This window comes from Sturnira hondurensis, unplaced genomic scaffold (assembly GCF_014824575.4).
Source record: "Sturnira hondurensis isolate 20B ecotype Veracruz unplaced genomic scaffold, ASM1482457v3 Scaffold0001872, whole genome shotgun sequence".
Lineage (NCBI taxonomy): Eukaryota > Metazoa > Chordata > Mammalia > Chiroptera > Phyllostomidae > Sturnira > Sturnira hondurensis.
This window is the reverse complement of record NW_028074503.1, coordinates 27,070,887-27,083,782: the sequence shown is the minus strand read 5'-3', so window position 1 is coordinate 27,083,782 and position 12,896 is coordinate 27,070,887. Positions and strand designations below refer to the sequence as shown.

General features: G+C 44.0%; 1 protein-coding gene across 2 annotated transcripts in view; it reads left to right on the top strand.

The window, feature by feature from the left end:
- The window catches only part of MBD2 (methyl-CpG binding domain protein 2), a 63,455-nt gene extending 51,852 nt beyond the window's left edge, over positions 1–11,603 (top strand). The window contains exons 4-7 of one of the 2 annotated variants that reach the window (XM_037034440.1): positions 3,848–3,938; positions 5,444–5,621; positions 9,692–9,825; positions 11,130–11,603. In XM_037034440.1, the coding sequence (XP_036890335.1) occupies positions 3,848–3,938; positions 5,444–5,621; positions 9,692–9,818 (396 nt within the window). In that variant the 3' untranslated portion in view covers positions 9,819–9,825; positions 11,130–11,603. Of the gene's footprint in view, positions 1–3,847; positions 3,939–5,443; positions 5,622–9,691; positions 9,831–11,129 lie in introns of both variants that reach the window. The other variant, XM_037034430.1, reaches the window with a different exon arrangement.
- The last annotated feature ends 1,293 nt before the right edge of the window (positions 11,604–12,896 follow it).

Sequence of the window (12,896 nt, the reverse complement as noted above, 5' to 3'; positions counted from 1 at the left end):
AAAATAACTTTGACTAGCCTGAGTTGCCAGCGCATTAGGATGGGGAAAGTGTTTGTGTCTGGTGGTGAGGGTTGTTTGTGATCCCTTTCTTTCTCATCCTCTGGGTTATGAGGCACGTTGAGCAAATCCCGCAAAGCTCCAGGTAAATCCACAGCAGTGAAGAAAAGGCTGCAGGTGTATTCAGGGTTGGTTTTACTTTCAGGAAACAGGTTTGGTCTTTCCTGTCGCTGAAGCAAGCACCTTCCGTTTCGCACCATCACCCTTGTCCTCCGGGACGCCGGGACAGAGTCCGGCTTTGTTTCTGCTGATGTCATAGTGGTGCTTACTACCCCCACTCAGGAGCGAGGGCCTGGAGCTGGATTCCAATCTCCAGTAAATGGTTTCTCCCAAGTTGCCCTCTCTCAGTCATTGGTGTTTTAGGCACTTTTGTGGTTTTGGATGACTTTTAATCCCATCCTATGCTTCTCCATCAACTGACTACATAGGTCACTGCCCAGACTGCTGGCAATACAAAGTCACACACAGATGGGTGCTATCATTTTTCGTACATTTTGGCGGGTGCCGAGGAGAACAAAATATTAGAAGCACCTGGAGAGTCTGATTAGTGGTGGGTTTAGGAAGGGGTCTAATCCCTTAGCTGAGGGTGACAGCACATTTTGGAAGTCTCTCCAAATATTGAAAGTTTCACATTGATTATTTGGCTTCACACCAGGCAGCAGGGTGAAGCTGAGAACACCATTGGATTTGATAGGGGGGTCAGCTTTTTGGGGGGCAGGTTGGGATCTATGAAAACGTAGTGGAGGAGATTGGATGGCTGTTGTAGAGGGGACCCATTTGTTCAATATTTCTGTCTTTAGATTTGCAGTGATTGTGGAAGCAATGCAACAGGAAGGACTCCATAAGGCCACATTAACCACCTAGCAAAAACATGGAATTCACAAATGAACAGATTGGGAAATTTTAAATGGGGGAGAGTTAGACCTGTCTCTTTCTCTACCCCCCTTCAAAGCATTCCGGGCTATAAAATGACCAGAGATAATGAGAAAAGGGCATTGAAGTTGGTGAGAGTCACTGACTGGCCGTCAGAGTAAATTTAGTGAAAATCCCTGGGCAGGGCCTGGGCCTGAAGGAGTGGAGATAGTGCATGTCGATCATTCCTTGAGTGATTGGCTTGGGAAAAGAGGGAAAATGGTATTTGTGTCATCTGGATAAAGCCACAGAGAGTGCAGTCCCAGCACCCTAAAGAATTCCCTGTGCCGACCCCCTGTAGTCAGACCCTCATTCCCCCCCGAGTCCCTGCCGCCATCCTGCCGTTCCTTCTGTTTCAGAGTGGCCTGTGAATTGGGGTGCATAGTGCAGAAAAGACTGGCTTCTTTCACCTGGCAGGATGCCTGCTCTGCGTAAATTTTAAAGGTATTTTAAATTGCAGAGAATACGCCCTGCTCAAAACAAACAAAACTGGTAGGAACCTGAAAAGATGAATATAGAAAAGGTGAGTTAGGAACATACATGGTGGGGCAAAAGTAGGTTTGCAGTTCTTATGGAAAATAATACAATAGCTCTAATTGTAAATTCTAATACAATAATTCTAATATTATTAATAATTCGTTGATAATACTGCTTTGTGTACTCACAACTGTAAGCCTGCTTTTGCCCTTCCCACTTCAGTTATTCTGAGTCATTCATGGGTATCAGGTCGGGCGTCAGATTTCCTTGAAGATCATCTGGTGACTGGTGGTGCCAGGAATTGTGTTTTGCGGCTGTGCGTTCCTTTCTCAGGCCGAGGTTTATTTTGCAGAATTTTCCTGCCTCGATTTTTTTCATCATGTTTCTTCAAATGAATGGTAATTTAAAAATTAAGAATTAAAAATTATGGAATGTAAAAAATTTAACTTTTGACATTTTAGAACTAGAATTTTTAGGTGTAAAATATTAATCATCTGTACATGATTTTCATACTTTTGTTTTTGATGGTGTTGATTAATTTTTTGCAAAGTAAAATTTTATACATGTGACTTTATTATAAAAGTACTTACTAATTTCATACTTACTGATTCCTCTGGACATCTTTTCATTAGAAATTAACTAACTTTTGTTTTCCTTGTCTCTTTCTATTGTTATGACATTCAAAACTTAGATGATGTTATTCCCCTAAAGAGGAAATAGAAAGCAGGCAGGGTTTCTTGGGACATTTGTCACATTCATCAGTTAAAATCTTCACTTAACTGTTTTTCACCCAGGATGATTAATGTGTTTGTGTCCATATATACGTGGACTACATATTCAGCTCCTGACATAATTCGCAGGGAGACGTAGGAGATCTGGCCATGTCCCTGAGGCCTTCAGAGGAGAGGGAAACGTTTGAGTGCAGATTACTCTTGGCGCTAGTGTTGAGGTTATTGTAAATCCACGTATTACCATTCTGCCATAAATGTAATTATTTTATTGTGTCTTTGCTTTTGTCTGGGGGGGGTACACAATTATCGATGCCTTTTATGTATCCAGAAGTCAGAATTAGAAGCCTGAAAAGCCCTCAGAATGGTCCAAATTTAAGGAAAGTAAACATCCTAAACCTTAGGTTTACTCTGTGACCAGTGTTCTACATGGGCTGCCTGTGTAATCCCTGAAGGCTCTGGTGGTGGTCATTGCCGCCACAGTTTACAGAGGGGGAGGTCGAAGCTTCTAAAGTTATGGAACTTGTCCAAGGTCATACATCTGGAGCTGGGGTTTCAACTTGGGTTTGTGTGCCCCTCAAGATCCTCATTCTAAAAAAAAGACCCTCATTCTGACTCCAGTTAGCCCCGTATTTCATCATTCACATGAACAGTTTTTCAGTGCCCACTGTGTGACAGGCCTCAGGTATCCAAGGTTAACGACATACAGGGAGTCCAGTGGAATTCCTTTATCTGTTTTGTGGGCTGTAGTAGATACGAAACAGACTAGAAAAAGATGAAGGCTTGAGGACAAAAACACTATGTTTTCCACTGTTGCATTCACAGGGCAAGCACAGCACATAGTAGGAGCTTACAAATACATGTTGAATGGATCGGTGACAGTTGTGAGAAGTAGTAGTTAACCAGGAGAGAGAGTGAAGTGGAGAAAGGATGTAAAATCAAACAGCAGAGCCATCTTGGCCCATTTAGAGATTGGACAAGCAATCAAGTACTCAGTAGCTGCACAGGGTATGGAGGGCCTCCAGCTCGCTCACCGATGCCCAGAGGGATGACCTGCGGCCAAGGAGTGGCCAAGGTGACCCAGGCTCCGTGCAGCAGGGAGGTGGTCACTGGTGAATGTGGCATCTGTTTTAATAAAAGCAAGGAAGTGTGTAAAACATTCTAGAAAAGTTCCCATAAAGAAATGGCCTTTGTTTTCCTCCTTAAAGTACGCTGAAGGACTAAACTTGATTGCCTTGGAAGAAATTGCAGGTGGAAGAGCTTTTTCCCTAATATACTGGATAAAGAGACTTTATGTAATGTAATCTCTTTTCTTTCCCCGGATAAGATACAACCCTACATTTTTATGCCAAGTGAAGCTTTACAAATTTAACTTATATTCTTTGGAAGATACCTTATAAAGAAGTATATGTAGTATATAGCAATCTTTAGTACTGTGATAAGTGAATAGGTTGCATAAAATAACAAAAATAGTTTTTTGAGTAATATCATTTGAAAGAATCATGATGTGTTGAAGTAATTCCTGTTTGGAGTGTAATTTGGCTTTTAATAAGAAAAAGAAGCGGAAATTAGGAAACTATTGAAATGATTTCCATTTCATTATTCAACAGCATCGATGCGCTACTTTCTTGTTCCGAGAATGTATCTATTAACAGTAATGTTTTGCCTTACAGCTTTTCTGGGAGAAGAGGCTACAAGGACTTAGTGCATCAGATGTAACAGAACAAATTATAAAAACCATGGAACTACCTAAAGGTCTTCAAGGTATTATCTCAGTTCGGCTGAGCAGTACGCACTGTATGCCAGGCTCTGTGTTAGATGCTGTGGAGTCCGAAGTGACTGAGGCAAGGCCTCTTCTTGGGAGCATGTGTGTCTTGCTGGATAACGGACCTCTTGTGTTTCAGTGAACGCAGGGGAAAATGTACGCAAAAGGCTTCTGTTGCAGGGATGCTTCAGGGCAGTGTGTTACCTAAGATTTTTTCTGTGTATAAAGATGTTGGCTGTAGGTTAGGTGTCTCATGTAAATTAACCCGTGTGCTGCTTTCAGAACCAAGGGTAGCTGAGTGGCAGAATTTCCCAAGCTCCCGCTTATGCTGCCTCTGGCCCCACCCCAGCGCTTGCTCTTTCTTGTCTCTTATTGAGAGAACAGCTAGCAGCTGCTTCTGCCTCTCCCTCCACAAACTGTGCTGCAAACAGCAGCGGGGCCAGACGCACCTCAGTGCAGTAGCAGCAACCAGTCCGATCTGGGGTGAAGGACTCAGTTGCCATTGGGCCTGTCTTAGCATGTGAACTCCAAGTTTTGGAGAAGCATTATGTTTCAAGTATGAGAACTTCAGTGTCTACATTTTGATGTAGAGAGGGTTGCTTAAAAATCCTCACAGTGCGTGTTTAGGGTATTGTCTCATCCTTTTCTGTTTTGGGGCAATTATTGCTTTAACTGGCTTAACATGCTTATGACTTTAAGCAGTGCATTTAAATGTGGCCATATCTCCTAAAAGTGGCTGGTCCCCTAAAAGTAGGCAAGGTGTGCACTTATTAAATAAATCTATTAGCCCTGGCTGGTGTGACTCAGTAGACTGAGCGCCTGCCTGCGAACCAAAGGGTCTCCAGTTCAATTCCCAGTCAGGGCACATGTCTGGGTTGTGGGCAGGTCCCCAACAAGAGGCTTACGAGATGCAACTGCACATTGATGTTTCTCTCTCTCTTTCTCTCTCCCTTCCCCTCTCTAAAATAAATAAGTAAAATCTTTAAAACAATAAAAATTAAATAAATAAATACGTTGACTTGGGTATTTTGTTAGGTGTGTGAGAAAACGGTAAAGCTGTAGGTACAGCATGTCTGCATTGACTTCTCCTCTGAGGTCTTGAAACGAAGATCAGTGTTGAGATGTTGCTAGAAATTAATGTTAAAAAGTTCAGGAGACACTATTCCAGGAGAAATTCAGGAATACGTTAATCTTGGTTGAGGAAATGTAGCTAACTTTTATAAAGGTTTTTTTAAAAAATTGGAAAATGTATTTTAAAAGTTATGTTAAAATTCTGTTGAGGTGTGCAGCTATTTTATTTATTTATTTTTACTATTTCTTTAATGTTAATTCTTTGGTATAATAACTATTAAGGAGATATTATGTAATGCTTTGCTCCTTTGGCTTATTTCTGTTTTAAATATGTGAATATAAAGTGAATATGAAAACATTGGTTGCTCTAGGTGACAAAGTTCGCTAGCACATCTGGAAGTTTCCCTTAACAAGCACGAGTTTCTGATTGCAGGAGTCGGTCCAGGTAGCAACAATGAGACCCTTTTATCTGCTGTTGCCAGTGCTTTGCACACAAGCTCTGCACCAATCACAGGGCAGGCCTCCCCTGCTGTGGAAAAGAACCCCGCCGTTTGGCTCAACACAGCTCAACCCCTCTGCAAAGCTTTCATTGTCACGGACGAAGACATCAGGTAAGGCAGCGTGACCAAATTCAGAAACTTGCTTTTTACGTCTGATAAATTGCATACTGCCTGTTGGGTTCAGGGGCCTATCTGATCAGTGAGGAACCCCTCGGATTCCTGTCATGTGTGTGTATGTGCAGAGCTTTTGTGACTCCAATGGAAGGTGGTATGTAGGACATTTAAAACCAGACACATGTCGGAAAAGGTAGCAGTGGTGTGGATAAGGGCGTCAGCGTGATCGTGTCTAAAGGACAGGTCAGTCGTACTCTCTACTCGTCACTTTTGCGGTGTCTTTGGTAGTTTGGGGTTCTTCTTTCACCCAGTTAGGCCTATTTGTATGGCTTCCTGCATTGGTGTGTCTGCAAAGCAGTCTCTCTTTAAAGCACAGCATACTCATGCTTTGAGCTCAGTTGTGTGTTCAGTGTTTAACTTGCTTACCTTGATTATGTTTACTTCACTTTAGCTCAGTTTGGAGATTTATTTATCTCCACCTTCAAGGAAAGATTTAAGGTGGCTCCAGAGAGAGAGAGAAACAGACAAACAGACACACTTGTGCATGCGCGCACACACCCCTAAAGCAAATGGGAAAGATGAAGCAAAGGTTAAAGCAGTAAAACAGAGCCGGGTATAAGGAGCGGGCACAATCCGTTAACGTCTTTTACTTTTTCTGAGGCTGAACCACCAATCAGGTTATTAGCAGCTAATAGTGAGAGGGAAGCGTACGACTGAAACTGATAATGCCCAGAAAGCGCAGCGAGACCGTTGGTCAGAAGCAGCAGCGTTAGATATGCAGCCCTCAGAGACGCTCTCAGGGGGGTTTGTGACCTCGAGTGTCATTGCTTTATAATGGGAGTGTAGCACACTCTGTTTTCTTTAGAAACACGGCAGTATGTATATGCATCATTGTTTCTATCCTCTGAATGTAAATCAGAAAGCTTTCTTGGGTATTATTCCTAGACAAAACCAGCAGATGGCACTTTTGAATCGTATAATTTACAAATACGGTTTATATTTGTATTTTTCTGAATCCTTATAAGTTGGCACGGGAATGTTTTTAAATGCATGAGTCTAGCTAGGTTTTAATTTTGTTTAAGCCATTTTGGGCTTACAAAGATGGAGAGTGGTTCAGTGTTGAATTCATTCAGACTCCTTGATTACATAGCATTTATGATCAGCATTATTTTTTAAGAAAAACAAAATGTAAAATCAAGGAGAGGAATCAACTTGCTGTTTGGCTTATTCTCACCCTTGAGGAAGGAAATTACTCAGGAGACAAGTTGTTTTCTATGTTGGAATGACTAATCAGCAGGACTTTACCAGGCCATTGCTGGTGTTGACTGAGGTTGTCTGAGTGATAGCTTGGGAATGTTGATGCCTTCAACACCAGATCTTCTGATAGTAGAGGAAAGTATCTCAGAGCCAGATCTGATGGTTTCTTTTTAAGGCAAACTTGTTCAACAAATTGCCCATTTGATTTAATTGTCATAACAGAAATTATTAAACAAACATTTCTTATTGAATGAGTACAGGTTCAAACTAAAATACTGCAATTTAGTTTGGAATTGTTGAAATTTAATGGAATTGTTGCTCCTTCTCCAGTTGTGTTTCCAATACTCTGTTTATATTAAACCTTCAGTTAAAGATCTCAACATTAAGTATATATTTTTTCAGCATTTTTGTTGATATTTTCATCTATGAGTATATTTGTTTTGTAATACTGAGTAACAGATTCTCATAAACTTAATAGCTTAAAACAGTGCCCATTCACAGCTCAGTTCCACAGGTCCAGAGACTGGGGCAGGCATGGCTGGATTCTCTGCCAGGGTCTTACAGACTGAAACCACAGTGTCTGCTGGCCCACATTTTCTCCTGGATCCACGAGGCCCTTTCAGAGTCCAGTGGTTGTTGCAGAAATCTGTGTGGTTGAAGGACAGAGGCCCCTGTGCTCTCATCGGCTGTGGTGCGGGGGGATGTTCTCGGTGGTTAGAAGCCGATGGCAGTTCCTTGTCCCATGGGTCCCTCCATACTCCCTCTGCAGCTTCTTTTAGGAAGGGCCAGCACCTTTCAAAGGTTCTTCTTACTAGGTCAGAGCCTCTATGATAATCTCTTTTGATTGACTCAGGGTCCAATTGATTAGTAGCCTAATCATGGAGTTTCATTCCACCATATTCTTGAGGTCCACGTACCCTTGAGGGAAGGGAATTATACAAGGAGTATATACGGGGGGGGGCGGGGGGGGAGCTCGTACAGAGGGCAGCTTGGGAACTGTTAGAATTCTGCCTATCCTGGTGGACAGATGCTTTAATTTCAGCTTCCATAAGTGTGGAAAGTAATTCTTGAGACAAGAGAATCATGGCAAATGTTAGAGTCTGAGATGCACTTCTCTAACCAAAACCATTCTTCACTCCATTTTCTTTGTTTTGCTAATGGAATGACTTTAGGGCAGCGTGCACATTCTCATACTCTATTATTAGGAGTCAGAGACTGCCAATGAGACCCAGATGTCATTTGTCATAAACCTTGAGTCACTTAGCCAGAGAGGCAAGACTAACTATGTAAGAAATAAACAATGTGTTCTTCTTGACCTTGCTTCACTGCATGAAAATCTGTGGGACTCCAGCTTCTTTTAATATGACAGAGGCTTTAGAGCTCTGAGCAACTCACTGACAGGCACCCTCTGTTAGAAACTTCACTTAAAAAGTGGAAGTCCATACGTTTTAACATTTTGTGCTGATTTCAGGGTTCAGTAAAGATGGCATAGAAGGTTTTTGTGGCTGCACAATATGTTCACTTCACTACCTTGTGGGTAGTCTCATGAGATAAAGAGACATGTGGGCTGGAGGATATGAATGTAGCTTTCCTAGTGGTGGAGCACCCAAGGACCGACAGCTCAGGGAGTCTTAGGAGTTTCTGGAGCATCGCTCTCTGCCCTTCTGCTTCCCAGGTGCGGGCGTTGCTGCAGTCCGTCCTCCTTAGTTGCTGATAGAGGAAAACCACGTTTCTCCCCCGCAGTGGGGCCCTAGGTGGTCTTTGTTGCTGCACCTCTAGCCCGGGGCTTCTCCTCCCACTGGACATCTGTCCCCCTGCCTGCCTCTGGTCTCAGGAGCTGGCGACAGTCTGTCTTCTAGTCGAGGCTAACCTTCCCGCCTGTGCTTCTGCCCCTCTCCCCCTCCCTGGTTGTTTCCTACGACTTTTATGTACCAGTCTTCTCCTTTCTTCTGTGTTTCTTCACCTCCGCCTCTCCACGTGGTTCTGGATGTGACCTGTTTTCCACTTCTGTTTGCTTGAACTCTTTTAGGAGTCCCTCGCCGACCCTGTCTGGAGACAATTCATTTTTTTTCTGCTTTTTTGAGATAAAGTGCATACCAGTAGCCTTTGTTCCTGTGCTTTGTTTTCCGTCCCACAGTTCAGAACCTTTTTTTGGTGATGTGGTGTTATTAACCCTCTTTTGAGGGTTGCAGGCACGACACACAGACACGCTTTGCCAGGCTCTTGACCTGCTCAGCTCATCCCAGGCTCAACTGAAGCTTTTCTGCTCCGTCCTCAGTGCGGAGGAGCATGTCACCTGTTTCCTTCACAGTGGCCTGTGGCTGCCAGCAGGTCTGGGAACCCGGGAGAGGGCTCGCCTGGCTTTCCAGTACCGGCCACAGTGGCCGTGTTGGCTCCCAGCTTTCCCTGCCCTCCGCCTCCGTGTCTCAGCGCTGCATCGAACAAGCCTTTTCTGCTTCTTTGTTTCCCATGTTACTTCCTGTCCTGTCCCTGCCTCTGGGATGTTCCTGGTCACCCTTTATGGGAATAACCCCAAATCTCCATGTATTTAAAATTCTTGAGGTTGAAGAAAAGGGCACTGAGGTAAATCTGCTCCTGCCAGAATTCTCTGTGAGGCGAGGAATGCTTGCCCATCTCGTGTGCGATTTGGTTTTGTGAGAATAGAAGCAACTTCCGCAGAGTGTAAGGGAGAAGGAAGTATGTTTTTCTCAGGAATGTTCATGATTTTGAAGTGAAGATGAACTTTAGTGGCAGCTTCTTATTTTCATTACTTGCCCAGTGACCCGAGTCTTTTCATTCTCCTTACAAAGGAAACAGGAAGAGCGAGTACAACAGGTGCGGAAGAAATTGGAAGAAGCCCTGATGGCGGACATCTTGTCTCGAGCTGCTGACACAGAAGAGATGGACATTGAAATGGACAGTGGAGATGAAGCTTAAGAATATGGTCAGGTGAACTAACTCCCGAGAGAGGGCTCGAACTGCAGGCCTTTTCCTTTCTTGCTTTCGCCTGCCGTCGCCTTCCTCAGCCGGGAGGAGGAAGGCCGCCCCTCCGCGTGGGTTGTGCCCGGGCTCTTGTTGGGCGCCTCTGCGGTTAAAGACCAGGTCCGTTGTTGCAGCCATTTGCTCGCAGTACGCGGAAACATTCACAGCTCCACGGCCACTTGGAAGGGATCGCCCCTCCTTTATTAAGACACGGGAAAACCTCTAAGGTGTCCTTAGAGAAAAGCGGGGGAAGGAGAGGAGGACTCTTCCAGGGAGGGAGGAATGGCCACAGCAGGCGACGGTGTGAGGGGCTGTCATCCCCAGCACACTAGCTTCCTGGGGTGTGTCGTCTCCCCTTTGCAATTATGGCTGCAGAGGGGGCAAACATCTCTCCCCTTTTCTAGATGCTCTTTAGCATAAGATTTGATGCAGGGCGAATGAGGACATTTCGAGTGTAATAAATAGCTAGCCTTAAAAAATACAGATTTGGATCCCGTCCTCTTCTCCCATAATGCGTTTCATGGACTCTGCTCCATTGCGTGTAAGTCTCTTTTAAGTGATCACACGCAGCTCTCCCAGGTGTTGAAGCGGCGTCTTGCTCCCCAGCTTCTGTTCTGCTTCCTTCCCACGGGCCTTCTCTTACTTTCTTCTGCTTGTGGTGGGTTATTTGTTTGTGTCCTTTGAACCTAAAACTGAGGAGGGGGAAGAAAGAAAGAGGGAGGGGAGGAAGGGAATGAGCACAGTGAGTTAGAGTTAAAATTCTGACATTGGTTTTGAACCCTCCCTTCCCTTTCAGTCTTGGGAGTTAGTGACTCATCTCGAGAGTCATCCTAGTGTTCAGTGCTAGGGCCTGGGGGTACGGGGGTGGGTGCAGTGATGGACACAGTCGCCCAGTTCCCGTGCTCACGAAGCCTTACCATATAGTCAGTCGTATTGAATAAACGCTCACGTGACCACGTAACTAATTACAAGACGTTACGTGCTGTCAGAGGGAAAATAAAGGCGCTGTGAGAGCTGCTGGCCGGGGAGCTGACCTGAAGTGAAGGGTCAGCGCAGCCTCCCTGCGGAACTGGCATTTCTGCAAGCCTGTAGGATGAGGGGGTGTGTTGAGCACTTTTTATGTACAACGTGCTGTAACTAAATGCTAATCAAGGCTTTAGAAATGTGGTGCTCAGTGAAATTTAGCTTTTAATTCCTCCTTCAAGTTTTGCTGACCTCACCTGAGAAATCATTGAATTACTTAAGTTTGTTTGTTTTTCCTTCCAGGTAACTTGGCTGATGTTCCCCAAGAGCAAATTCCTAGAATTGAACCAAAACGTTTCCACTGGGTTTTGCCTGTAAGAGAAAAAAATCTACCCGAGCACATAGAGCTTTTTAATAGCACTAACCAATGCCTTTTTAGATGTATTTTGATGTATATATCTATTATTCAAAAAATGATGTTTATTTTGAGTCCTAGGACTTAAAATTAGTCTTTTGTAATATCAAGCAGGACCCGTAAAATGAAGCTGAGCTTTGGATGCCAGGTGCAATCTACTGGAAATGTAGCACTTATAAGAAATGTTTGTTGCCACCCAGTTTTAATATGAATGGATCAGGACACCCAATAAATTTCCCAATTAAAGATTATTGTGACTTCACTGTATATAAACAGATTTTTATACTTTATTGAAAGAGGACATCTGTACATTCTTCCATCATCAGTGTAAAGACAAATAAATGATTATATTCACAGACTGATTGGAATTCTTTCTGTTAAAGAACACACACAATAAGCAGCCTGTCCTCAGCATTCCTGATTTCCATTCAACTGTGACCCCTGGGCCTTAGGTTTGAAACGGAAGTGCTAGCAAGTAGTTTATGCATTTGCAGCAGGCCTCCAGGTATCTCGAGAATTGTTTTCACCAGAACTCTTAAGTTGCCATCCATCATATGTGATTTTTTCCCTTTGCCTCTGGCTAGTACTTTCATTAGTTCTATAAGAATAAGTAAGTTTTGTCCTTGGGCAGGAATGAGGTACACAAGTACGCTTGGATGTTACCAGAAGCCTGTGTTTGTTGTTTTTTCTAGATCGTTGTGCATTTTCTAACTCCCAGGAGCTCACTGAGTTAGCAGGTGGGGGTCCGACTGTTTGCCACCGAGAGCAGCACCTCTCTAGGCGCAGCGACTGCCCAGCTTTTAATACTTCACCTGGCCTCCAAAGCATTAAAGTATCCACTCTTTTCCCCTTTTTGCTGTTAAAACTCGTAAGTGTAACTTCATTACCACTTAAATTCCTTGCTGTCTAATTATTAAAAGTGCATAGTATTATGAGTTCTACAAATGAAAACATAAGTTACTCTGATACCAAGGAAAGGAGGCAGCGGTTATAAACAAATTTAAGCACATTTGGAGACTAGAGCAAACATAATATACTTCTACGTGATGGGTTTATGTACTCCTTAACTTTGTAAAGGGGACCCAGAAGTGATGTGTTCGAGGCTGTGGCCAGTCCCACGTAAGTGTCTCGCGTACATCCGACTAACATTACCTCCTGTCCCCTCAGTCCCCCAGTAAAGGGAAAGAGAGAAGACAGAGAAGTGTGTGACTGGCCAGGTCCGGGCTGCCGTCTCTGTGGACCCGATGCCAGGTTACATAAGTAAGCCTTTCTCGGAACTCCTGATTCACATTCAGCTCTGATCTCTGGGCCTCAGGCCACCGAGGCCCTGGGAGCAGCCCTGCTGGTGGATGAGCAGGGACACTTGCAGATTCTAAGAAGACTGTTGGCAGAGGGGGCTGCTCTGGGCCCGACAGACTGTGTCCGCGGGGGTGGCCGTAGAACGTTGATTTTGAGTTTTTTGGAGAACTGGTATGACTAGTTCGAATGACGTCCAAAGGCTTTTCTTAGCCTCTCCTAAGTCTGGATTCTCCATTTGTAATCAGGCTTGGGGTAACTTCACCTTGGTGATCGTTTGTTCTTTTTACAAAGCAATCCAACCAAGATTTATCTTTTGTAAAAGCAACAATACAATGTACACACGTACAGAACTTTGA